A 26,651-nucleotide genomic window follows, 5' to 3' on the forward strand; every position below is an offset into this window, starting at 1 on the left:
CGAGCATTGCCTAATTTAATTTAGTTCTTGTTGTTTACTCCACCGGGGACAACAGTAGCAACAGGGCGTACAACAACAATTACGCTTCATTAAATTCAAAGTGCAATTGGTAAAAGGCAACTTGCAACATGCAAAATTGCTTGCCAACTCATACGTAGCTCCTTCTCTCGCTCTGTCCTCGCAGCTGCAATTATGCAAATAATCTGATTGCCATGCCCATGTAAAACAATAAAAATAAAAAAAAAACAAAACAAATATGTATACCTAGCAAAAAGCAAAATATATATATATATGTATAAGCCAACAATAAATGGCGCCTGCGGCAGACCGTGAAAAGCAATAACAAACCAAAATGAAAATAGTTTCGCCCAGCATTTTGAACTTCAATAATGAAATATTTGCATCTGGGCGCCAAAGCAAAAACATTTTTCAGCGAGGGGAAAAAATACCTTGCAGTAGGGCTTAACACTCACCTGCATTTGAATGTGACAACAAATTGTTGAAGAATGTGCCAATTGTTGTTGCATCTCCCATTGATTCCTGAGCTTCAGTTGTTGCTCCTGCCTCAGCTGCTGCTGCTGCTGTCTGTTGCTCTCTGATGCCAGCAATTGTTATTTCCGCATCGAAATCAATGCTGTTGAAGGATTCATTGTCGATGTCACTTAAATGTTGTGATCTGTCATCAGAGCTGCTTGCAAGCAGATTCTGCAGCGATGACTGATGTTGCACGGCCTGAGGTTTAGACACTAAACTAACATTGCCATCATGCTTTGCGGCATCAATCAGTTTATCAATTGTCGTCGTTGTTGTTGCTGTTGATGTTGGATTTGGCAATTGCAATTGTGTCTGTTGTGCTTCATTTAGTTGTGACAATGTTGTAAAGCCATCGTACTCATCATCCGCAGAGCCGCTCAACAGCTCCATATCCATATCCTCCTGCGCCTCCTGCTTCTGCTTTTGCTCTGCCTCATCATCCGAGGCGCTGCTGGCAACGCATTCACTAATGCTGCGTGCTGCATTTCTAATGTGACGTCGCGTTGCTTTTTTGCCTGCACAAATATATACAAAAGGAAGAGCGCGTCAGAGAGAGAGATAGCTTCAAAAGTTGTGCAAATATTTGTGTAAGCAACATGCTGCGCATCTTAGAGATGAGTTTGTTATTACAAGATATATTAAGCTAACTTTACCTAATAACTCTTCTAAAAAGCTAATGGCAGTTATCTATTTCAGAGATTAAGTACATTAGAGTTGATATATACCTATAATAGTTGAAGTAAAATGAATCTTTCTATTGTTATTGTTTCTCATCTCTAGCAGCGACCTACTTGCTTGTTACGCCCAAAAGCATGCACTAATAATTTTCATATGCGCATTGTGTATACGTATGTGTGTGTGTGAGTGGGCGACTGGCTTGGCATTTGCAATTGCTCAGTTTTCTTGATTTTAGTGCGGTCTATCTGCTGTCAGTTTGTCAGCGTGTTACATGCATACATGACTAAGCAGACACACTGACACACGCACATGGGGGCAACGTTAGAAGTCACGCTACATAGACTTGCCACTACATTATTTACTTTACCTTCATCAGTAGCGGAAATTTCAGTTTTCTTGGTGTCGGCATTAATTCCCACTCCCTGTTGTTGTTGTTGTTCTTGTTGTTGCTCACGCTGTTTGTCCTTTGAATGTTGTTGTTGTTGTTGTTGCTGTGGTGGCTTTGACATTTGCATTTGCTGCCCTCTGCTGCTGATCGCCGGCAACTGCTGCTGATGTTGCAGTTGTTGACTTGTCGCCACTTCGTAATTCTTCAATTGGAATATTTGATTTTTTAATGATTTCCTTCGTCGCAAATATTCGTTGTGCTGCAAATGTTGATTGCACAGCAGTTGACGCAAACCTTCGGCCAAAGACAACTCTGTTGCTGTGGCATCCAAGGCCTGGAGTATGCTATTGATGACCTCCAATGCAGCATTTATGATGGCGTGATTCGTTGTCTGCTGCGTGCTCAGCAGGTGCAAACAGTAATCATAAATTTCAATAATTTGCCGACAGTCCGCCGTTGTGGCTGCTTGTTGTTGCTCGTGTTGTTGTTGCTGCTGCAGGTTGCCTGCTAAAGACTCAGCATCATCTTGGCAATCAGTTGAGTAGCCGCGTATAAAGCGTGGCAGCAACAAACGCAGGAAACCCAAGGCGCCCAGCACGCAGCTTGTTTGTTGATCCAATAGCAGCAGCTCTGCAGGTGTAGAAGAGAAGGGGAGGGTGTGAGTGTTGGAGTATTGTATAAACAATTTATAGTTAATGCTTTTTGTTGTGGGACATATAGAAACTTATGAACGCTGTTGCCACAAATTAAAAACGCACTTCAGAAACTTGCAGGAGCGCGCACAGCGCCAATATCAATTTATACACACAAATAAACACCGCACACACACACACACATAAACACATAAATGTTGCTGTTGTGTGTAATACCTTTGGCCAATTGCAGTTCATATTTCTTGGCAACTTCTTGCCTCGTATGTTTCTGCTGCAAATTGCTACCAATTAAATTTATCTCGTTGAAAAGTTTTCATCTTATATTTATAGACTTTGCCATGCCGGCACATACATATAAACATATATATTTATATATATATGTATAGGTTTCTGTTTATTTGTGCTTTTTATTACGTATACGTATAGCAATCAGAAAAGTGCCATGTTGCAACTTTGTTACTCAATTAGTTTGCCTTTTTCCTATGGGAGGCGCAAAATTGAAAACACTTTTCGCTGCCGCTTCGGAAGGAACAGGAGCAACTTTTACATGACCCACCAACAACACAAACACAAGTGACTTTCGCGGCGTAAAAACTTCTGCTTGTGTTGTGTGTATGTGTGTCTCAATTAATTGTGGCAAAAGCCACACAGAAACTTTGAGCTCAAGTTCAATGATGGAAACACACTTGCTTAAGAGCCTCAATTAATGACTGATAAAGCACGAGGTGTTTAATGTATAAAATTAATACGCTGCAAAGTTTTCTCTTCATCTTTGTCTTTGGCTCCAAATGATGATGCAATTTGATTGACTCCCCTATAGATATACAGGCGGGCTGAGCTTCAACAAGGCTGCCAGCTCAAAGCGCAACTGCCACATTTAACATTAGCGCGAGGCATAGTCAAAGGTCTGAATAATAATGAGAGTATTCTGAGGTTCATAAATTAAACAGCATGCAGGCTAAAATTGATAGCTTTCTACTAGAAAATGTCCAATGAGACAATTCGCTGCATCGCAGCCAGAAGGTGTTCGACTTTCTGGATAACTAACTTCCCCCACCCTATAGACTTGTCTTTTAGGCCTTTAACCTTTAAAATCTTCTTGTTGCTAACCCCATTCGATAGTTGAAAGCCTTAGTAGTAGAAACTACTAGAATAACCAATGGTACACTTTAAAAAGGCAACAATTTTTGTTGAAATGCTGTTGACTTTTGTGTGCCACTGTTTGAGGCTATTTATGTTGACATGCTGCAAAAAGAATTTCAAGCTTTCTTTGTTTTGCCGCGACCAACTGTCAGCATAAATTTTGCACAAACAGTTGCTGTTTTTTTTTTTGCTATTGTTGTTGTTGTTATTCCTGCTTATAAAGTTGATTATGCTTTTAAAGCTGCACAGGCATGAATATCTGATTCAATTTCGCATGAATTATTACTAGGGGAAGTGTCCAAGTGCATAAATTTCATTTCATGCTTGCCCCACAGCCACAGACAAACAGCGCTGAGCTTAACTCGAGCACTGAGCAATGGCAGTTAAGGACCTTATACACATTGAGTGTTTGTTTGTGGAGGAGCAGCAGCAGCAGCAGTAGCAGATGCACAAGACACAAGACGTTGCTTGCAACTGCAATGTTGATGGGCTGCCATAAAAAGAGGCGCCAGACTGTGCGCTGAGTACTTAGTTGTTGCTATAGCCATTGTGGCAGCACTTGTAGTAGAAGTGGCTAAAAGTTGACTCAAACCCACACACACACTCCCATACATATACAAGCGAACCGTTGATTTGCAGGTAAAAGCGCAATATTTATATGTTTATATATATAGACGCCAACAAGTTGATAAGTCAAACAATACATAGACTGCTGTCAACAACACTATGCCCTTTGACCCTAAACTAAGAATATAAACAAACACACTCCTCTCTCTAATTTAATTAAATTTGCATACTTTTTCACATAAATTTCAATCGAGTGGCGTTATGTTCTTTTCTTTTTGTATTGCACTTGAAATGCACTCGTTAGAAATTGCAATTGCAACTAAACCTTTGTACATTTTTACGTATGCCTATCTGTTTGTCTTGTTTGCCAATAAAATGTTCATAAAAATTCAATAAAGAATGATTTGTGTTGCGCAGGTTGTTCCATTATTACTATGCGCACTATTTTTTTTTAAAACTTTTTACAATGCCGACAACACTATTTTTTGGCCATTTGATTTTTGCTGCATTTGCAGGCTCACAAATATTTAAATAAAGACTAGAATAAATATCTAAACTTCAAACACACTGCTGTGTAATTCTATACTAAAAAATGTTTTTTCTTTAGCATTAAAAATTGTCATACATTTTTAAAATGCATAACTGTCGTCTCTTAAAATTTAAACAAATAGGAAAACCTATATGGCGACTTTATAAGCGTTTTTAGCAAACACACTGTGCATCAAACAAAAGCTAACCAACTGTAACATAAGCATAGTATATACATTTGTATGTGCATGTGTATATGTGCAATATAATTTATATGAATGTCGATTTTACTTTTGGACATGCCCAGCTAGACAAATAAACGCAAAACAGAACAACAACAAAATAAGTGCAACAGAAACTCTTGGCGAATAACTGTGATTGCATTTACAGTTAGTTTGCATAGATTCACAGTCGCCCACAAAAAGTCTATACATGTACACAACTATATATATACATATATATATATATATATATATCTTTATGCATTGGAATTTTCAACGGATTTGTGGCTTTTTAGAATATTAAAAAATATTTTTCCATGGTTGCCGCCACATATACTAATAAAAGTATAAAATAACAAGTGTGACAGTTGCCTTTTAGGCGCTTTAAAGCCGTTATACGCTTTTTAAACACACGCTCCATTATTGATGAACATAAAGTGTTCCTTTGTTGTTGATTTTTGTATTGTGTGTGTTTTGGCATCAACTGGTAAACAATAATAGCAAAAACAACAGCAACATGCGGATTAGCGCGACTCTGTGAACAAATGGCAATAAAATCAGCGTTCTAAATACAAATACAAATGCCACAAGAGCCCGAGCCCGAGTTGCATTAACAATTGATGAGCTTGAATATACTACGCTATGTGTGTGTGCTTGTGTGTTGCACGTGCAACGCGAACAATTCATATCCGGCATTTTCGTTGGCTTACCAATCACTTTGTGCAATGCATGACGCGCCATGAGGCTTCTATTGCGCGCATGCTCAATCAAACTGATGCAATTTTGGGCCGAGCATCTACGCTTCACCGCACAATCGTCGCTGATGTTGCCAAGGAATGTCTGCAATCAAAAGAAATTGTGGCAAGTGAGAGTCAACAATGCTCGGTGCACGTTCAAAACACAATTGAGAATTGAGGCAAACATGTCAGACTACAATTTGATTGGCAAGATGGCTAATTAAATTGTAAGAAGCATTGAGTGCATCACATTAAAATTGAAATGAATTGCTTATATGATTGGGCCTCTCACCTCTAGCAGCTTACAAGTCTCGCTATCATTCAGACCCTGTTGCACATAGCGACTAAAGCTCTTTACAAACTCACAGAGTGTCTCTTGCAGTAGTGTTTCTTTTCGTTGGGACGTAATAATGATGCACTGCAGCAAACGCAATGCATACCACTTGATGTGCTTCTCGCGTATCTGAGGCGCATAGTAGGAGAATAGATTCAAGCAAATGCGCAGCGATCTGTGAATACAGCAAACATAATTAAGTCGAAAATAAATATATATATACAAATAGCATTCTACTTACCGCTGATTGCCATTGCGCTTGATTTCTCCATATAAATCCATCAGAATGCGACTCACGCGCGTCTTTTCCAAGCAACGAAATATTTTGTTCAGATTCTCCTCGGCGCTCATACGCACTACCGAATCAAAATCTTCACAGAATAGCAACAATACATTGGTGGCAGTGCCACAGTGTGCGGCATAATTTATGCCCTCCAAGGCAGGCGACATGATGCACTCGGCAATCTGCTGGAAGCAAGCAATCTTTTGCTTTTGGCTGTAAGGGCAAATAAATTTCTTGAGTTTCTAGAGCTACTTGTTGACCCATTAAGCAGTGCTGCAGTGTCATCGCAGCGCACCAACTGTTGCATACCAATTACATTCCCAAATGGATAATGCCTAACTTTAATTGCGGTTTTATTCTAAACATTCTTATAGTCTCTCCCTTTTGCGCAATAACAAACTGTTGCCGGTGCTACTGCTGCACTTGTGTCTTCTTCTTTGATGTACATGCAAATATATTTCATTTTTTTCTTGCTCACCTGCATTCTGTGTTGCGCAGTTGATCAACGTGGCCAATGAATTTGTCATATACACTAGACTTACTGTCCATTTTGTTATTATTATTCGTACACTTGCAATTATTGCAAAAAATTACATTTTGTTGTGTTTTTGTTTTATGCGCAGCCAAACATATGGTTTTTCTTTGCTATCGATTGTAAAGCAAACTCGATAACTTCGCTCATTTGTTTATAGTGCTGCCAGATCGCTCAGTAAAGCAGAAATTTAGCGCCAATTCAAATCAAAACGAAATAATAAACTATGTATATCACCAAATAATATTGAAATAAGCAATAAAAAAAATAGTATATATTTTTGTTTACATTTATTGTTATTTATACATAATTGCATTCACATGATTACTGCTGCTTACATTACATTGGTTTTCTTTTTGTTTTGTTCGTTGCGTTTTAATTTAGGTTTTTTAACTTTTTGTTTTCGTTGAGAAATATTTATGCTACTTGCATAAAACATTCACATTTACGTTGTTTTTTTTTTTTTTTTTTTTGATAAGTAGTTAACATTATTGCATTTAATTATGTTTTAACTTACAAAACTTAAACCCATACAAAAATGTCTTTTAAGCTACTTAATTTATAACTACATACTAAAAGTACAAGAAAAAACCCAACCATTGAATTTTTTAAATCATTTCAGCTTTTGTCTCTTCTTTCAGAATTGCCCCAATGTGAATTTTTGTGTGAAATATTAAAACAAAAAAAGTACAATCACAGTCCATTGAAAATATATAAAATTAGTTGTGTGCTTTTTTGCCCAATTCATTTTTTTTTTTGGAAATTAATCAAATCTATGAAGATTTTTTGTTTTGGATTGGAATTCCATTTGTGATAAACGTTGCTGTGCTAAATATTTACAACAATTTCAGTAACAAACCTAAACCTTAACAATTAAGCTACTAAAATGTGCACAACTTAAAATAGAGTAAAAGCAAGAAGAAAGGGTGAGGAAAAGTGGAAATAGTTGCATGTGTGGACTTAAATAATTTATGATATTTTTGGGCAGAATAAAGTATAGAAAGTAAGGAAAAGAAATAGAGCGAGAACCTCAGACATGTTTAGGTTCAAGAAAATGTAGGATGTAGATGACTACTGAAAGCGGTGTAGACTAAACGCATTTAAAGTTAGTTTATTTTTCTTTAAGACTTAAGGCGCCAAGTAGAGGAGCTTTAACCGCGCTTAGAGCGCAGCACTAACAGCGTCAGCACCAGAAAGCCCAGAATCCAGGACAACGTGCTCAGATAACCAATATACACATCCGATTCCAGTATCGCCCAGCCACGTGTCAAAATAGAGCGCAGCGAGGAAGTGGCCAACGTTAACGGCAGGCACAACGAGATGTATCTGTTTGAGAAGGGAAGGAATAAGAGTTAGAGCTGCAGCTAAAAAGTTTCACATTCAGACTTACCTAAGCACAACAGGCATGCCCTCAATGGGCCAAATCACACCTGAAAGCAGCAGTGTAGGATAAAAGGAGCCCAGCGCCAGTTGAATGGCATTGCGTTCCAGCTCACAGATGGAGGAGATGAGGAATCCAAAGCACATGCCGCACATGCCCTGCAGCAGCGTTAGCACAATTACCCAAAACAGATCACCATTGTTGGTAACACCAAAGACGACAAGCATGAAAATCAACACCAGCGTAGTCTGACCACACATGACGACAAATTGTGTGATGACGTGAGAGAAAAGAATCTCGCCAGGTGAAACGCCAGCAACCCAAGAGCGATCCAGAAGGCCCTGCAACAAGAGCGGAAAGATAAACATTTATAATATGAACACATAAACTTTAGTTGCAGTTGTACTTACCTCAGTGCGTTCAATGATCAGCGCGGAAGAAGTCAAAGCCACGGCCAAGAAGAAGACAATGCTGAAAATAAGCTATAATAGTATACGTTGGTCTGATAAGATTTCTTGCTCAATAACTCACGTTAATATAACACCGGGAGCCACAAAGTCGGTAAATGATGGATTCATGGTGCCATATATGGGATCTCTGAATTGAATTGGCACATCGCCCAGCTTGGGATTATTGCCGCACTGTCCCAGTAGACCCATGGCGAAATCTCGAAAAGCCAACTGTATGTCTCGATTGAGCATTACTCCGATTTGCTGGTTGGACATATCCAGCCAGACCTTAACCTCAGACTGCTCAATGGTCTCATCATCTGATTCCTTGCCTAAAGCAGCGCGTGCCGTAAATGCATCCGTAAAGTTTTCTGTTATGTAGACGGCACCCCAGGCTTCGCCACGTCGCACTGCCGCCTTGGCATCCTCAATGTCCTGATAGTATGTTTTCACCACGCTCGTGTTCAAATGATTCAAATAGCGACAACCCAGATTGGCAAAGTGGCAACCATCCTCCCAGTAGCAAGTGTCCGTATTATTCATTTCGTTGTTGACTATAGCCAGATTGAGACCCTGCGGATCCCGTCCAATGGCCAAACAGAAGAGTATAACCTGCATGACAGGCAGTGCAAAGATAAAGAGCATGACGCCCACATTGCGCCACATGCGCAGCATATTCTTGGTCAGCAAAGCGCGTATTTTGCCCTTCGAGGTCATTTTGCATAGATTAGCAAAGCAGTCCTGACAGCTCTCCTCATCGTTGGGGCTGTTGCGCTTGGCCGGGGGCGCAGTGTAGGGCTCCTGATTGAGCTGTAAAATATAACTCGATAGTTAAACAAAAGACAAGGCTACTGTTAACTGTTTACAAACCGTGTAAATGGAGCCATTACTATCATTGATCAGCACTTCCTTGCTCTGGTGAAAGTTAAGACCTACGACACCGCCTTCATTACTGGAGCTGGGCTTGTCCATTTTACTGCCAAAAGCCATGGCATGCAAGGATATATTATTACTGTTTGTGTGCAGCAGGGACGAGACATAATGTGAGATTTGCAAGGGCAGTGCGGGGTAGTGGGGTCACATATACACACACACAGATGGTTTTGGTGTTACACAGATTGCAGGCATGCGTGTGAGAAAGAGAGAAATATATATATGTACATATATATATATAGATTAGCTACATGATGTTTTGGGCGTTAGACACTTTAGTTTTAGAATTATCGATATATATTTTAGTATACATCAACAGCTCCGTATGTGATGGAACCTACCTGAAGTTAACATGGGTCACATCACCCTTTTGGCTTTGTATGCGCGACAGCTTGAGAAACACTTCCTCCAGGCTGATGCACTTATATATAGACAGCAGCACGCTGGGCGACTCCTCGGCCAGCAAGTGTCCGGAGCGCATTAGACCAATCTGCAAACAACAACCATTAATAGAGTTTGTCACACTCTGCTAATTTTTAAACTTACAGTGTGCGCCTGTCTGGCCTCCTCTATGTAATGTGTTGTTATGATAACTGTCTTTTGTCCCGCCTTGGTAATGTGCACCAAATGATTCCAGATGCTCTGACGTAGCAATGGATCCACTCCCACTGTTGGCTCATCCAGAATAAGCAGCTCTGGATCGTGCATAAGGGCCACAGCAAAGCTTACACGGCGCTGCTGACCACCGCTGAGATTCTTGACCAAACGCTTTTTGGAAGGCAAGTCCAAAAAGTTGAGCAGGAATTGCAAGCGCTCGAGTATCTCTTTGGTTTCCATGCCAAAGATCCAGCCAAAGTACATCATGGTCTCTTGTATGGAAAATTCGCCATAGAGCGCAATCTCTTGCGGCATGTAGCCCACACGCTTGCCAGGTACGCCGGATCCACGTGTGCCTGGTTTGCCGCCCAGCACAAAAATCTCGCCAGAGTCCAAGCGACGTCGACCCACAATGCAGGAGAGCAGCGTCGTCTTGCCACAGCCGGAGGCACCCAGCAGTCCATAGCTATAGGAGATATAGAAAATTATAATCGAATTGTAAGATGTCTCAGAAACGGTTGCAGCCCACGTCGCGTGTTTGCTCCTCTAACAGTTTTAATTTTATATCAAATGATTTATACATATAACTGAGCAATACGCCGATTTGTAGCTTTGCGTGTCAATGTTAATTTCCCACAGTTCAAGTTGAAATATTTTCGAAATGTTCACCTTGAAATTTGAGACATGTGTTCAACTGAAGCGACTCCGCCTATTGTTAGCTCGCTCTCTTTCGCTCTTACTATTTTACTATAAAACGCTAGACCTGCAATCAGCTTAACATATGAAATTATTATTATTATAACTGCTGCTACTTTTGTTGTTTGTCTTTTGCGCTTTGCGGCCTTTGATAATATTTTGCGACACGTAGGTCGCACGTTTTGGATTTATTTTTAATATAATTTACGCGCTGCAGCATTTAACGAATCGAATTTCGTTCATGGCAATGCTTGCGTCTCGACTTGGCGACTTTGACAATCAAGCGACCCAAAAACAACAAAATATTTGTGCGCGGTTCATTGACTGTCGTCTGACCTAGGTCAATATCAAGCAGCAACACATTGAGTTCAGCAGCAATTAAATACGCACACAGCTATTTTACTTTACTAGCTGCTGTCAAGTTTATTTGAGTAATTTTACTATTACTGTAATTATGGCTGCTTATTGTTTATTGCGCAAGGTATATTTGAGGCCATCAGCATGCTAGGGATAACGCCAAAGCAATGCCAAAAAACACAGGCCAAGCTCATAAAGATCGTTGCGGACTGTTGACGATTTTTTTCTTTTTTTTTGGTTTTATGAGTGCTAAGACCAAAATTTTAAAATCTCGCAAAAGCGAGCAAAAGAGACACAGAGAGCTGTGGGTACAATTTTTATTATTATGCCAATTTGTTGGTAGTGAAACAAAAAATATAGAATTAATAGCTGCAGTTTAAATTTAATATATAAATACAAATTGTTTAATAACTATTTTAAAGTCAAGTGTATTTTTTTCTGTGTAATCTTACTATAGACTAGTTAGGCTAAACTAGTTAAGTAATCCCGCTAGCAATAGTCAAAGCTCAATCAACAAATTATTATGCAAAAATGCAGTTTACAATTACAAGACGTTCAAGCCAGATGCATACAAATGCATCTCGGCACATATAATTACTGCTACTACTATATGTGGTTAATTGTCGCTATTAAGCTTGCGTCTGACCTCAGCTAGACCAAATGCCAAATGATTTGCTTAGCAAATAATGTGCAATCGTATAACAGCCACAAGGAAATCTGACATTATGACATTGGCTGATATTGTTATATATACCTACAACAGTTAAGGCCTCAGTCGCTAAATGATTAACTACATAATTGTACTTACATTGTGCCCTTGGGCACTGTCATATTGAGATTGTTCAACACCTGATTGGCGTTCTTCTTCTTGCCGTAGGCCTTAAATGCGTGTCGCACTGAAACCGCCGCCTGTGTGTTGCGTGGCCCAGCAGCCGGCGCGCCCCAAGCGGCGGCACTGTTATTGGACTGTGTGCCCCCATCGTTGTTTGTGATCGTCATTACAGAATCTGTGGATGCGCTGCAAGAAGAGAAAACCAACATAAATTACTACAAATACAACAGAAATTAGTTTAGAAATAACAGTTTGTTGCGTAAGTCTTTTGTTTAAGACACCGTTTAAACGTTTATGTTTAATATTGCCAAAAAAAAGAAACGCACAAGACAAAGAAATTAATGAGATTATCAACAAAAGCCGCCAAACAAAACTTTTCAATAGTTTGCAACGTTATTTGTTTGCATTTGTTACACACTCAGACACACACACACATACATATACAGCCGAAAAGAGTCTTGCTCAATTTGGATTTGGTTTCTTTGCTATTGCTTTTTGCACTTTTTAAGCACTTGCGCTATGAAGTGAATGCCGCTGACTGGCGCTGGCGCTGGCGCTATGTGGCTGGTCTCTGCTCTCTGTTTTGCTTGATTGCCCAATAGCAGCAGGTTGCTCATGCATGTTAAGCAAATACTTATAACCCATAAGCACACATACACACTTAGAAGCACTCACACAGACGCACACTGGTGTGTATGCAAATTGCATTTGCATTTATTTTGCCGCCTTCATTATGCAATTCACCAGGCTAGCTAATTGAAGCTACTAGACTTGCGAAAAGCGCAAAACCCACTGCAATAAGCCAAAACTAAGACTGTAAGTACCAGATATTGGGGTCAAGGTTAGTTAGCTGCAGCATGGGCTAGTTAGCAGAAGAAAGCCATTAATCATCGACACACGCTGCATAACTAATAATTCACACCTCTTAAGCACATATGTTGTGCCTCTGGTTTCTTTAATGATTAAACTGACTGAAAAGAAACAAGCAAAGTCATGCCATGAAAAATCATTCGATTATGTCGTTTTTTTTTTTTTGCTAGTTTAGAAACTAGTTCAAGGTCATTAAGTGTGCGCTCCCAGACCGTAGTTTCCATATAAATAAATTTAACGAATGCCTTTACGGCTAATCGATTGCGCTATCGTTCGTTCAGTGCTTAAATATATATGCAAACAAACTTAAAAGCAGTCGCTTATGTTTGCATATTTGCTTCAAGAGAGATCCAAGCGAGTTTAGTGCCTCGTTGATATTAATATCTATTAGCTAGAGATGACTATTTTATGTATTTCAATCTGTAGGCATTAAATAATTTCCAGCACTCTGACAACTTGCTTAACTTAAATTTGAGCTCTTCTCTTATAATTGAACCCACGCATTCATCTCCTAACTAATTTACCAAGCAAACAGGCTACAAAGCAAACTGATGTTGGCGTTAGTGTCTCACACACACACACACACAAAACCTATTTGAGTTTAACATTTTCTCGTTTAGCTTAAATTAATTCTCAAAATAAAAACGATAGCTGCAATCAAGCAACAATAACAACAAAGACGACAATAAGTTGATGAAATGTGTTTCAAGTTCGTTGCCTGAGTCTTTTGATTTGCCTAGAAAAAAAATGTGTGTGTTTGTGTATGCGTAAATTGCGTAAATATCTGTGCGCTATAGCGTTGTGTGTGTGTGTGTGTGTACATCGCCAACAATAAACAAGGTCAGCCCAAACAGTCAGTTTTGTATAATGACAACGGACAAGCCAAATATTTTAGTTTGGGTTTATTGAAACTTGAATTTTATTTCTTGCATATATTTATTTGATTTGGATGCGCCTGACATTTCTGTGGGGAAATTTGTGCACATTATTTATACATTTTAGATTTGTTGGCTATTTATTGTAGATTTAATTAGCTTTGAGGGCTTTACAGCAAAGCAACACGTCATTTTATTTTATTTTTAGTTGTCACACTTAAGGCAACTTTCAACACAGGCCAAAGGCGTAAGATATTCGCTCACTAACAATTCAAATATATTGTCACTGTTAATTTGCAAGACAATATTAAAGCTCAACTAATTATCTTTGTCTAATTTCAGTTGATTTATAGCCGGCTCTCTATATCTCTCTCTCTCTCTCTTTCGCTTTACAGTCTCTAAATTGCATTAGACAATTTGTAATTATAGTATGGTCAGAGGTCTATACACCCACAATAGTTCCGTTATGAGCTCATCTATATATATTTTTTGTTTAAGGCTTCTCTTAGGTAGGACTGAGTCATCTACCAGGAAATACTTTAGCTCTCAGTTATCTTTGTATCGGTTATTTTAACAATCATCCCAAAGGCTCTGCCACTTGCTTAATTTTGTTTTGCTCAGACTAATCGCACACAATCAAAATATAAATGCCAGGCACGCAATATATAGAGAATCAGCTTGCGCTTCGATTCGCCACCAATAACGTTCGATATGCGCAAATGTTTTTCACTTGTAATAAATACTTGAAGTATTCTCAAGGCATACACAACGATTTCTTGTATGCTCTTTGCACGTTCTGAAATTCCAGCAGAAGAATAAAAGGAATTAATTAATATTAACAATTTTTCATTATATTCAAGCTGAATCAAGCTGACTCACGGCTTTTGAAAACAAGGAAGGACAGTTCTGTAGGGAATTCCATTAACTCTCCCGCACGTGTGTGTGGAGTTACAGTCGTCTAACAGTCAGTCAGTCTGCAACTATTGCCAGTTGCTTAATAAATCTCTAGTCACCTGTATATATTAAGCGTTCAATAAGCGCTTTGAAGATGCTGACATCGTGGATATGTAGACATTGCATAAGCTCTCGCAGCAGCTTGGGCCTTTTGGTATTTGACACAATTACAAACTTGTTCGCCCTGCTCAAAAATGCGGTCGAAATTCGCGCTTCACAGCAAATGCAAAACAAAAAACATATGTATGCAAAAAAAGAGTGTTGGAAAGACAGCGAGGAAGAGAGACAGAGAGAGAGGGAGGGAGAGAGGAAATGCCAGAGCGACAAGTGCAAGCTGAGACCAAAATTTGTTACATATGATGCAATTTTGTTTTTATGCTGTGACAGGAAACTGAAATTATTGTTAAGCTGAGTGATTGACTTTGGCTAAAAGGAAGCGACAGCTATATAAATTATTATTATTTAATTCCCAGGCTTAAGTGGGTCAACCGCAGCAGTGGGTCAACAATTTAATTTCATTTTCAATATAGTTGTTGTTGCTCATTATATTTTTTGGCTTTTACTTACGTTGATATCAGCATATTTCTGTTATGTTTGGTTTTATTTTGTTGCTTTAATTGCCGCGTGGCCTTTTTTGTGGGTGTTTATTGCTTGCGCCTTTTAGTTGTTTAACTATAATTATTTGAACGCCAGTTACTTTTAGTGCCACTCTTAAACCAACTTGCAACTATTGCTTTTGCAATGTGGTTACTTTTATTTTATTTTGCGTTTATAATGAGCACATTCGCTCAACTGTATACAAACAATGATCTGCTTTGATTTAACCAGTTGAAGTTTGACGAGCAACCCATGTTAAGCGCTAGCGCTAGCGCTCGCTCACTCTCACTCTCACTCGCTACCTCACTCCTTTGGACTTGGGACTGGAGACAAAAGTTCTTGCCGATTTAGCTTTGGCGCAGTGCAAGCAAAGTGCGACCTTAGTATCTGCTGAGTCAATATACAATCATTATACAATCAACAAATAGCTTGCGTTTTTGTTTTTCGTTTTGTATATTATATGCGATTATTTACAGCACAAAAACTGCAGTGTCATGCTGCATGACTAACTATGTAAAGCACACAACTTACGGCTTTTGTAAACTGAAAGTTTTCTTTGACCAAAATACTAACTGTTTAATATTAAGTCTGACTTCGGATTAAAAATTGATTTAAATCGTATCTGATTTGGGTAACATTCCAAGCTCAAGCTTCTCTCAGCTTTAATTGGAATTAAAATGTTTTTAATAACATTTTCTTATTACATTGAAATATTTGTATATTTTTACGCATATTCATTGTCATTTAATTTCGGTTCATCTGGGCATAGCAAAAGTCAAGTCTTTAAGCTGCTTAACAACTCAGCATATACACACACACACACACACAAGTAATAAACAATTTAACAAGCAATGTACGCTTTTGACATTGAGTTTTGTTTTGTTTTTGGTGCTCACTTGTTCATTATCGTTTTAGTTGATGCTTTAGTTGATTGGGTAAAGACAACATTTAAGCTAATGTTCTTCCAACTTGATTGTGCCCTATTGTTGTCATTGCTATTTTGCATGCAACAAGTGTGTTGTGTTGCCGTGACAAGGTCAGTGTGGGCCAGCCCCCTTTGGCAAATGCATGGCGTGCAGTCGCTTTTCCGGAGCCTACAAATATCACAACTACACGCAAATTCAACGGAAAGTTTTTGTTGGCATATATTTCTATATATTGTTGCAGTTAAAAGCTAAAAGCTGCGATTACTCGTTGGCAAATATACAGACAGCATTTCATCATGTTAAGCGCCCAGTTCGCTTCGCTGCACTTTGACGCATGACGCATTTGCATAAGTGGCCAACAAGTGTTGCTAACAAATGTAACTAAAGTTCAACAAGTTATATATTCAACAAGCTTAGGCAACCACCGAGCGTTTGGGCCATTCCCATTGTAAACATATAATTTTCATTTGCTTTCCAAGCCTTTCACAAATTGATTTAAAGCCAATTGCTGCCCAAAAATAAATATTCCTGAATAATTTAATGCTAATGCTTCTAGCGTGTGGTGTCATTAATATTCAAACAGCACTTGGGTCCGCAGGCATGTGTTGGCCATTAAAGAGTAGACTTAGAGCCCCAAACAAGCAACAACTGACAAGTTGTCAAAGCTTAGAACCCCACACTGTGTAAGTATAATAAACTAATAAAAACTTGGCAACGCTGTTGGCTATAACTTTCGCTCTCAATGTTGTTGCTGTTGCTCATACGCTTTGTTGAGTATGAACGTTTTTCCAACGCGTTTTCATTTTCAACTTGTTTTTCCGATGACATAATTTTCGCACACACACACACACTCGACTGTTGATGTGTTGCTGTTGCAGCTGTCTGCGGCACAGTTTCTTGTGGCTGCAACTGCTTGCAACTTCTTCGGCATGTGGACATTGCAGCAACTGCTAAACCAGTTGAGCTTAATTTATTTGAGTTGCAGTTGCAGTTGTTGCTGCTGCTGCTGATTTAATGGCAACTGGTTGGTAGCTATATATATAAGCACTTTTTCCCAACAACTCCCGCATCAGGCTGCCAGTTGTATTGGCATCCTTAGATAATCTGTTGTATGTGTAGTGCATACAAGAATTTGCCAATCGCCTGTTTACAGGCAAGAGAGAACTGTAACAAAGCTGGTAGCAAAACCAGTTTATAAATCAAAGCTGTCGTTGTGTGTATGTGTGTAGATTTAATAACACAATTCCTTTACAATTGCCTCAATCAACATATAATTTGTTGAATTGACCACAGACTTACATAACTTAATGCTACTCAAACTCATAGGCGAGAGAACTTGAACAGCTGCTACACGTGCTTGGATCCCAAGTCTTGTTTCTATTAAATAATTAAACGTTTTTGTGTGTATTTAATTGATCTGTGCGTAATTTAGCTTTAAAAGCAGTTCAATGGCATTTGCTTTGCAGCTTATGCCACTCGTTAGGGCTATTGACAAAATGCACTTAATTGAGCCATTAGACTAACTAGTTAGCTGCATTTAAGCGCTTTGTAATTAGTTTAATACGCTCAAATCAACCAGGTTTGCTTTAGATTTATAGAAATCTTGTTACGCCGCCTTGTAATAGAGACATAATCTATATATATGTATATAGCAAATCGGCGATATTGAACAAATTTATTTGGAATATCTATGAATATAAACCGGGCTGGGTTTAACTCAAATAATGAGATTGCTGGCCCATGCCGCAGCGTTTGCCTTGATTTGTTTTTAACTTTGCGCGTGATAAACTTGTCAAAGCTCTAGGGCAGCACTCAAACAGCACAGAAAAAAAACCCAAAAATACCAGTTCAAGTTGAAGCTGCAAGGTGCTGAAAAGTGCATACAGAAGCGACGGAAAGAGCGAGTGTGGCAAATAAACCTTGACAACAAAAACTGTTCAGGGCCCTCCGCATTGAAGGTCGTTGGGTGCACACACACACACACACACATAGCAGCGACAATGAAATGCAGTTGGAAATGTTTATTTGTTAACGAATAAACTTCGGCAAGTGGCTGTTACTTTAACATTATATGAACTGTCTAGAGCCAAACAAAATCTTTATACTTTTGTGCAATGAAAACGCGAAAAATAAAAAATGTCGCAACAGCCATTTAAGCTGAACTTTGTTCAAAATTGTTGTCAGCAGCAGCAACAACAAAATCAATAGCTGTAGCTATAAGCTGACTAACTGACGTCAAGACAAAAGCGTAGCTTAACAGTTGCAATGCCGGCGAAGTCTGTCTGTGTGTGTGTGTGTGCACAAATTGCTGTTGACCTCTTAGCCAGCGCACGTTTGCGTTAAATTCTAGACTTTCGAAGTCGTCAACAGCATTCGAGATTCAACATTCAACTTGCTGCTAATTATAAACAATTAAAAGTAAAGCTTAGCCTAGCAACGTTTTTTGCAATCGCAATTGATCTAACCTAATGATTATTATATATCTAATGATGCTATATATCATTAGTTAATGAATAAGTAAATAGGAAGTTTTATGTAATTTGTTATGGCAAATCAATAAAGTGACTGCGGCAAAAATATTCTAATTGCTTTTAGAGCTCAAAGAGCGTAAGAGAGGCAGACACCTAAGTTACCCATTTGTATGCGTACACAGTAGCGCTGCCTTTAGTGGGCCACAGGGGCGGGGCGGGGCGGAGCGAGGGGCGTGCTAAAGCTACAGTCACGTTGCTGCGCCTGCTCACAAAGCTAACAATAAAGGCTTGACATTTGCTGATGTGTACACAGAGATCCCACAAAAGCCGCACAAAAGTAAAAATCTTTATTTTTCTCTTTGTGTCGCTGTCGTTTTTAAGTGGCGGCCATTTGTTAAAATTGTTCTCGTTGGTGTTTGTTTTTGCACATTTAGTTTTTGCTTACAAAGCATATTTATGGCTTTATTCTGATTATTCATAATTCCTTTCGAAACGCTATTTGCTCAACCATTTCCTGTCACTCGTCAAATCTCAACGGCAAGTTTTTGTTTTTGGCCAACTTACATTTGCGCTAAGACGCTGTCGTTTATTTGCTTTGTTATAGTTTTTGTTAGTTATTGTTGTTGTTGTTGTTGCACAGTTACACACAATAAAAGACTTTTTATCCACAAACGCGTAGCTGCTAAATTTTCTGCACACACGCGTTACTTTAATCGTTGTCTGCCTGGCTGCTATCGCTTTTTATCGTTGTTATCGTTATTGAGCTCGAGCTGGCGACGCGTGCGTTCGACTCAAAGTGGCGACCAAGACTGACTTCAAGTCGAGCGCAAAACTTCAAGCTGAGCTTTGACAACGCGCCAGCTTTGCACTTTACACTTTGTCGCAGACACAAAAGCAAGCGAGAGCGGCAGAGCGCGAGAGCGCAGCCAAGAGCAGAGCGTCGTGCACTTTGCACGTGCGTATTTGTTGGCCGACAGCAAACAGCGAGAATATGTTCAAAAGGAGCTTCAATTATAGTTGAAATTGAGTAAAAATTTACTATATAAATAAGTTTTTTGTGGAATGAGCGCGTTGAGTCTAGCAGCTCTCTCGCTCGAGCTCACTCTCGCTCTCTCTAGCTCTTTGCGTGGACACAGCGCAAAGTTTGTTGGCTTCAGTGTTGGCTGCGCTGCTCTCTTCTTCTTTTTCTCTTGTTACTTTAGCTCGTTCACCTTCAAAAATTCAAAGTATGCTGCACATAAGCGCGCGCTTTAAAGGGCGTACCTACACCACTAATAGGGCTTTTTGGGTTTTTTTCCAGCTGTTGTTGTTGTTGTTGTTGTTGTGGGACTTATGTAAGCTTGAGACGACCTTGAGGCGATTGCCTTACGCGTCATGCATAAAACAACGCGCATTGTAGCACTGGCTTCTTCTTCTACTTGTGAGCGGCAAGAATTGCAACAGCCAACGGCCAACCATTCACTCGCACCTCTCTAGCTCGCTCGCTCTCTATCCCTGTCTCGCTCTGGCACTGGTGTTTGCATTGCATCACCTGTTGTTGATTCTCCAGATATATTTGTATAACTACAACCGGAAAAGGCATCAATTGAACGCGAGAGCGTCTGCGTCAATGGGCTCATTGATATGCATACAATAAATAGCTTGGAAAATGCTCATAAGGCTTCAAAACAATATAGAAAAAGCAATAATTACTTATAATTTGTTTAATTTTCGCTTAATGTTCAAAGTGCGTGCCTTCTTCACAATAATAACAAAATTATGCTTTTGTTACTCTAAACATTTAGTTTTTGTTTCGCAAATTTCAAGGCAATAGTTAAGGCTTTAATTGTTATAGTTGAAAGAATGCGTCAAGAATCGACAGACAACAAAACTACTCAGCAAAATGTCTGTGGGCGTGACTCTTAGGGCATTTGAACTCGAAACGAAAAGAAACCAAACGGGCGACATTTGCGCAATGCTGACATTGAAAATGCACAGCTGGCCAACTGTGTGTGTGTGTGTGTGTGTGGGTGCTTGTTGGCCAAATGTGCCATCAGTGTTGTGTGTTGCAACAAAACGAGCTTACAATTTTGATAACGAAATGTACAAGCGCCAATGCAAAAATCAATTTTATATTGAATTATTAGCAGCTTGCCCATTGACTCTATTATACTTTCAGTTTCTTTTCGAGCAACAATTAAAGGCAAGGCCAAAGCACAAGCCATGCTGACCTACCTTATGAATAGCTTTAGTTTTTAATATTACAACGTGCTCGTCACGCATGACAGACGTTGCTTATCTGCCTGATAAATCAATATTAAGGCAGTACAACTTCCTTCCAGCCAAGATTACGCATACGCGGCGTACGCATAAGTAACTGCTCATGTTTAATGGCGCATTAAACTCATTTTAAACTCGGCTGATTTGCTGTATCCTCGTTGCTTAAAATTATTGTTGTCAAATAAAAGAGCCTCCCCCCCAGCCCTGGCAGTAAATAGCGAAACTGCGTAGTCGTCAACGCCATCAACAACACTGTCGACGCACTTGACATCGTTTTTTTTTAACTGTCGGCGTGCTAATGAGCCCTGAAAACTGATTTCCAACCTGGCCTGCAACAGCACTTCATCAGCGCTGGATACAAACACACACACACACACAAACACACACAGATATGTGTGCGTATTTTGTAATACAATTTATATGAATCATAGTAAGACTTAACATCAGCTGAGCTTAGTTTTAGTTGCTTTTCGAGCTACTTTGTATGACTAACAGCCAAAAAAAAAATGTTGGCTCTGCTCACTTTTAATTGATGCAGTTTCCAACGACTGCAGCCAACTGATACTGCTAAAGAATATATAGCCTTGGATTAGATAAACTACCTTTAAATTAGAATTATATCTAAAGTAAGTTTTTTTCATAAGTTTGTCTACGAAAAACTTGCAATTCTCAAACTGTGTGTGTATTAGTTACTTTTCTACTTCTGTTGCTGCTGTTGCTGGCATCGTAGATTACCGTTGCCTCTCGAGCTTTTCTGTCAAGTCACGCAGCTGCGGTTGCGCCTTGAACAAGTTTGTTGACTTCGACTGTTGGTCAGTGCAGTACAAGAAAATCAGAAACAAGCTCAGCAGCAGCAACAGCAGCAACGACAACAACAGCAGCAGCAGCAACTTAAGCAACAACTTAAATGGCAACAGTTAAAGAAATTTTGGGGTGGGTTGACAATGTTTTGACTATTGCCCATGGCATCAATTGAATAACAACAACAACAACAACAACAATTGTGCACACAGGCTCAATTTCAATGTAACTCTATGATACAAATTTTGGTTTTAGCGCTGCGCGAGTTTACGATTTGAAATCAACATTTTGCTTTTGTTTACTTCATCGCATTTATTGTGCGACTTTGCCAGTTACTCAGATGCTCACACAAATGGGCAGAGAGACAAACAGACAGTCGGGCCATGCACACACACAGACAGACAGACACACACACACACAGATAGAGGTAAATAAATTTCATTTCTGCTTTAGTGGCGAATGCTGTAGAAACGAGCACAAGGTCGCCTCATGTTTGTTGTATAGGAAACAGCTGGAGGAAGCTGCGGCTTGTTGCTTGCCGCATGTTAACCGTTGCTTAAGTCTAGCCTGGCCGAGTCTTATTTAACAGCTGCAGCTGTTAAAACTAAATGCATTTAAGCGCGTTGACTTATAAAACGCTTTCGCACTTAACGCAATTTCATTGCGATCAGTTTTCCCTTTCGCTCGAAACTAGTTTCGTATATTTGCTTTACTTTCCGCCGTGTCTCCTAATCCTAATCACTAAACTTAGCGTTTATGTTCACTCTGGTTTTCAGCTCATTTCTTGCTGCAATTGCCGCCTAATTATGGCAAGTAAAAGCTCAAATTGCTACAAAGATCTTAAGCAATAGAGACGAGTGTGATTTGGATAAGACAGATCTTCGGTGAATGATATTATGATATGAAATATTTACTGAAACTCAAAAACTAAGTAAAAATTAATTATATAATTTTTTAAATATCTGCTGAGCCAGCTTGTTGTGGCTTGGCCAAATATTATGAAATTCTTACGCATGCAACAGCCGAAAAGACTAAAGCCCAGGCAAATGCGAGTTTGACAATTGAAATCGCAGTCTTGGGCAAACACAAATTACAGTTTTGTTCCATTAAAAAAGCACACGCACTGCCAAAAATAAAAAAAAATTGCAATACATGCGCGCATTAGGTTTTATTGTTTTCTTAATTTAAGCAGCCAACTGGTCCATTTGAAATCCAAGTGAATTTTAATGTCAGCTCGACTGACCCAAGACGCAAGCAAATGTGTCAAGGTCTCTTGTAAAGATTTGGACTGCCAAAAGAGCAGCGCCAAAAGACAGCGAAAGAGCCAACAAGAGAGAGAGAGAGAGAGAGAGAGAGCAAGAGAGAGAGCGAAATGTAGCCCAGCATTTGTTTTACAAATTATGCACATATAAAAGTTTTCAGGTTCGCACAATGCTTGGGCATTTTTGGCTTGAAAAAAAGTTGATTGAGCTACACTTGTGCAAGCGGCTCTTTGAGCATATTTTGAAGCCAATTAGCGTGCCAAGTAAATTGCTGTTAATACCGCAGGCAAATAAATAAATGCAAAAACTAAAATTGCGGTTTTAGATCTAAAGACAATGCCAGACACTTCTTGCATTCAGTGAAAGTAAAGACATATAGAGTGAAAATGAATGACGTCACTCTCTAAACAACAATAACAAAGCTTTTGCTAACTCCACACACATTTTTCCCAGTGCATTCTTTATATGCAAAACATTACTTTAAATTTATGTCTGACAGAAAGGTTCTCTTTGGCACCGCCGGAACGTGGTCGAGTTCACTCACATACAGCAGAATTGTAAATCGCCTGCCCTCGATTATGTTAAGAATCATTTTGACTGGTCTACGTTGAGTTAAGCTGTTCATTTCCTCGTTGCTTCTATTTTAAGGCCTTTAAGCAATTGTCATTTAAAAAAGGTTAGGCCTTAATGTTCTAAGACTCAGATTGTGGAAAGGCGCAATGAACGTGTTCAGTGTTATTCTCACTTATTACTGTTGCTGCCTTTAGATTAATGACATTTTTTTTTAATATCACTTGGCGTCTATGATCTTTGGAGCCCATCAGACTCAGAGAAGTTTAATTGCTTTGTAAGTGTATGTGCATGTGTCGATTAGTCAGCTTTGCTGAAATCAAATTTATTTATTTTCTCAGCCAGCATAGTAAATTATTATTAAATAAAGCTTAACGCTGCTATTGATTTAAATTGAAGCCTAGAATTCACTAATAGATGGGACAGTTTTATTACATTTGCAACGACGATACAGTACAAAAAAGAAAAACACAACTCAGCAGCATTTTTAATTTACAAAATACAAATTGAGCGCGCCAACGCTTTCGCATCAAGAGAATTTCACATTACGGCGAATTCAAGCTCTGGTAAAGCGAATTAACAGCGAGGAGCGTGAGCAAGTCATGTTAAATTTAACAGTGCTCACTGCTTTAACATAACTTTTTGAGCACAACTTTTAACATAACTTAATCATCTCAACGCTAGATGGCGCGTTTTCACGACCTGGCGCTGTCTATTGGCAGTATACAACAGTAATGCGTTTAAATTACACTACAAAAAAATACATTTTGTGAGATTAAAATTCAGTAAAATTATTTAGTTATAATAAACTGCTGAATAAACCAGCGATTCGAAAAACAATTGTGGATGGAAAGAAAAAGATTCTCGCCCATGCAGCTGCGACCAACTTTACTGCGTTCTTGATATTTCTATAACAGTTGAGAACTTGTTCTAATTTTAATTAAATTCATTTATTCAGATTGCAAGCAGCACCATCTCTCTCATCTAGATATATAAATACATTGTTTGTTTTTGTGTGTTCTCTAAATTCTTATTCAAACAACAAGCTGGCATTTTAATTATACAATAATTATAATTGCCATAACATTATAAACTTTTGCATGTTCCCATGGGGGCGTGTGTGGCATGAGCTTTGGCAATAATTATTGCATGCCACCCTTTGATAACAACCACATGGAATCAGCTGCTGATACTGGATCAGTAAACAATTTACGGAAATGTCAAACTCTAGGCAACTGTTTAATGTGTATGCTGCTTCAAATACCGTTAACAAATCAAAGCGCTATTGATAAAGCCGGCCTTAGCCTCAATCTAAAACAAGCTAAGCTAGTTTCAAGCCAAATATTAACGAGTTTGTTATATAATGCACAAACAATACTTAGAGCCAGACCTATTGAGTATTTGCATAAAAATGAGAGTTTCGCACACGCCTAACCAACAATCTGCACAATTGTTATGCCCCATCATGGTCAAGAGTTTTCACACATTGATTTTAGGCACAGCCGGATGCTTTATAATATTTGCAGAGCCAACAACAAGAACAATGAGAGGTGCAGCCACAGTAAACAGAGGCGTTATTATAATTATAGTTGTTAAGTTTATTTGTTGTCACTATTTATTGCGTTTAAGTGCGTAACGCTTGTGAACAGTGAACTAAGGGTGTGAGTTTTGCAACTCAAATAAGCGATTATTAGATATTTGGAATTGAAATGCACTCGCATGCCTCGAAATCCAAACCTTCGTACAGCCTTTGTTAACTACAAGTGCATTAACTTTGTTTTAGAGAAGGCAGTAATTGCAATTAAAGCGTTCCACTGTGCAGCGTGACTAATGTGTTGGTAAAATTATTGAAATATCCAATTAGTTAAATTAGTTAAAGGCCATGGCAATTTGCAGCTTGTCAACAAGCAGATGAGACTCAGATTCAGATTCAGACTGAGTTCGGTTCTATTAAAAGACCAAGCTCTGTTCACAAGTTGCTTATTATGTCGACAAGTGCTTAACACACACACGCACACACATACAGTTTGTATGCATATGTTATAAAAAATTAAGCAAATATTTATGCAGCGTAACATGTATTTATATAATTGCAAATTTCACCGTCACTTTTAGTTTTTGTTGTTGCTCAGTGTTTAATACTTAAGTGCAATTAAGCAACACGAAGCACAATAAGCATGACGCATTCAAAGCTCTGCAGACTAGTGCAAAAAAAAGTAAAATTAAGTGAATTGCCAAGTGCTGCAAGTTGAGCCGCCAACTGCTTTTCCCATCCCATAAAGATTAAAGCAAGTGCTAATTGCTAAAACATGAGTTCGGGTGTCCTATAGGCTTTTAGCCAATGTATGGGTGCTAAGAATAATGTAATGAGATCATCGACATAAGCCCCTGCAACTAAAACTCAATCAAAAGTTGCAATAGAAACTCAGTTGAGCAATTAGGCTTAACAAGTTTCAATGTTCTTCACACACCCGAGCACGTGTTCAAAGTCAACTATTGTGCTTAAAGCAAAAGCAAAAACAAAAGCAAAAGACTTGGGCAGCAAACCTTTAAATTAATTCAACTAGCGGTAGAAACTTTTATTGCTTTGCGTGCAATAAACTCGATTGTGTGTGCTGAGTTCCGTTTTGCACCATTAACATAAACACGCAGCGTATTAAAAAACTTGTAAGTATCTGACTCACATGGCACTCGGATCCGACCAGCTAAAGTGGCGTTTAATCCTTTCGAAATCCATTACAGGCTGTTGCTGTTGCTGCTGCGGCTGCTGCTGCTGTTGTTGTTGTTGGCTCAAGGTTGACTCTTTCTTTGGTGCCATTGTTGTTGCTGTTGCGTCTTCTGCCTGTTACGTTTGAAGGAGCCGGCACTGCAGACACTTTAACCACGGGCTAGAAATACGTGTAATTGTTGCACAACTGGTTTTCGCCTTTTGTCTAGTAAACAATCGTGTTTTATTTTTCGTTTTTGCGTTTATACCTTGTTTTATCGATCTTTTCGCTGTGCACTGTGTTTCGTTGATTATGCAGAGATATTTGCGCGCGCGCGAGAGCGTACAAACAAAAGACTTAGGCAGCGAACTTCATATTAGCGCTAGAGCTTTAAGTGCTGTTGCTACTTTTAATTGATGAGCTTAGTCAGTTCCAGCACAACGTAGGCAAATAACAAACGACGACGACGACGCCAAGCGCAGTAGCGTGACAATAAATTTTATTGCGTTTAAGCA

At 39.0% G+C, this 26,651-nt stretch overlaps 2 protein-coding genes across 7 annotated transcripts in view; both read right to left on the reverse strand.

Annotated features, from left to right (window-relative positions):
* The window catches only part of LOC108603700 (huntingtin), a 36,727-nt gene extending 30,112 nt beyond the window's left edge, over positions 1 to 6,615 (reverse strand). Inside the window, exons 1-6 of the mRNA XM_017992730.1 lie at positions 6,545 to 6,615; positions 6,025 to 6,279; positions 5,742 to 5,958; positions 5,423 to 5,552; positions 1,580 to 2,230; positions 474 to 1,049 (exon numbers count right to left, since the gene is read on the reverse strand). Of these exons, the coding sequence (XP_017848219.1) occupies positions 474 to 1,049; positions 1,580 to 2,230; positions 5,423 to 5,552; positions 5,742 to 5,958; positions 6,025 to 6,279; positions 6,545 to 6,615 (1,900 nt within the window). The remainder of the gene's footprint in view (positions 1 to 473; positions 1,050 to 1,579; positions 2,231 to 5,422; positions 5,553 to 5,741; positions 5,959 to 6,024; positions 6,280 to 6,544) is intronic.
* Positions 6,616 to 6,871: 256 nt separating this feature from the next.
* LOC108604153 (ABC transporter G family member 23) lies at positions 6,872 to 26,358 on the reverse strand. Of its 6 annotated transcripts, none has more exons than XM_017993476.2 (10): positions 19,101 to 19,331; positions 15,110 to 15,214; positions 11,820 to 12,029; positions 9,908 to 10,424; positions 9,703 to 9,851; positions 9,299 to 9,404; positions 8,511 to 9,238; positions 8,390 to 8,450; positions 7,989 to 8,320; positions 6,872 to 7,924 (listed from the first exon to the last, which is right to left on the reverse strand). In XM_017993476.2, the coding sequence occupies exons 2-10, from the start codon at positions 15,121 to 15,123 to the stop codon at positions 7,750 to 7,752; spliced, it is 2,292 nt and encodes a 763-aa protein (XP_017848965.1). In that variant the 5' UTR covers positions 15,124 to 15,214; positions 19,101 to 19,331; the 3' UTR covers positions 6,872 to 7,749. The 6 variants fall into 6 exon arrangements, with proteins under 6 accessions (XP_017848965.1, XP_017848962.1, XP_017848960.1 ...); XM_017993473.2 differs by having other exon boundaries at positions 9,299 to 9,440; XM_017993471.2 differs by lacking the exons at positions 15,110 to 15,214; positions 19,101 to 19,331 and adding an exon at positions 26,113 to 26,358 and having other exon boundaries at positions 9,299 to 9,440.
* Between the last annotated feature and the right edge of the window lie 293 nt (positions 26,359 to 26,651).

This window comes from Drosophila busckii, chromosome 3R (genome assembly GCF_011750605.1).
Source record: "Drosophila busckii strain San Diego stock center, stock number 13000-0081.31 chromosome 3R, ASM1175060v1, whole genome shotgun sequence".
Classification (NCBI taxonomy): Eukaryota; Metazoa; Arthropoda; class Insecta; order Diptera; family Drosophilidae; genus Drosophila; species Drosophila busckii.

Coding starts and splice junctions, on each gene's coding strand:
- LOC108604153 (XM_017993471.2), bottom strand. CDS start 26,246: ATGGCACCAAAGAAAGAGTCAACCTTGAGCCAACAACAACAACAGCAG. Junction 9,441..9,702: donor GTGACCCATGTTAACTTCAG/GTAGGTTCCATC, acceptor GCACACAAACAG/TAATAATATATCCTTGCATG. Junction 8,321..8,389: donor TGATCATTGAACGCACTGAG/GTAAGTACAACT, acceptor CTCTTGTTGCAG/GGCCTTCTGGATCGCTCTTG.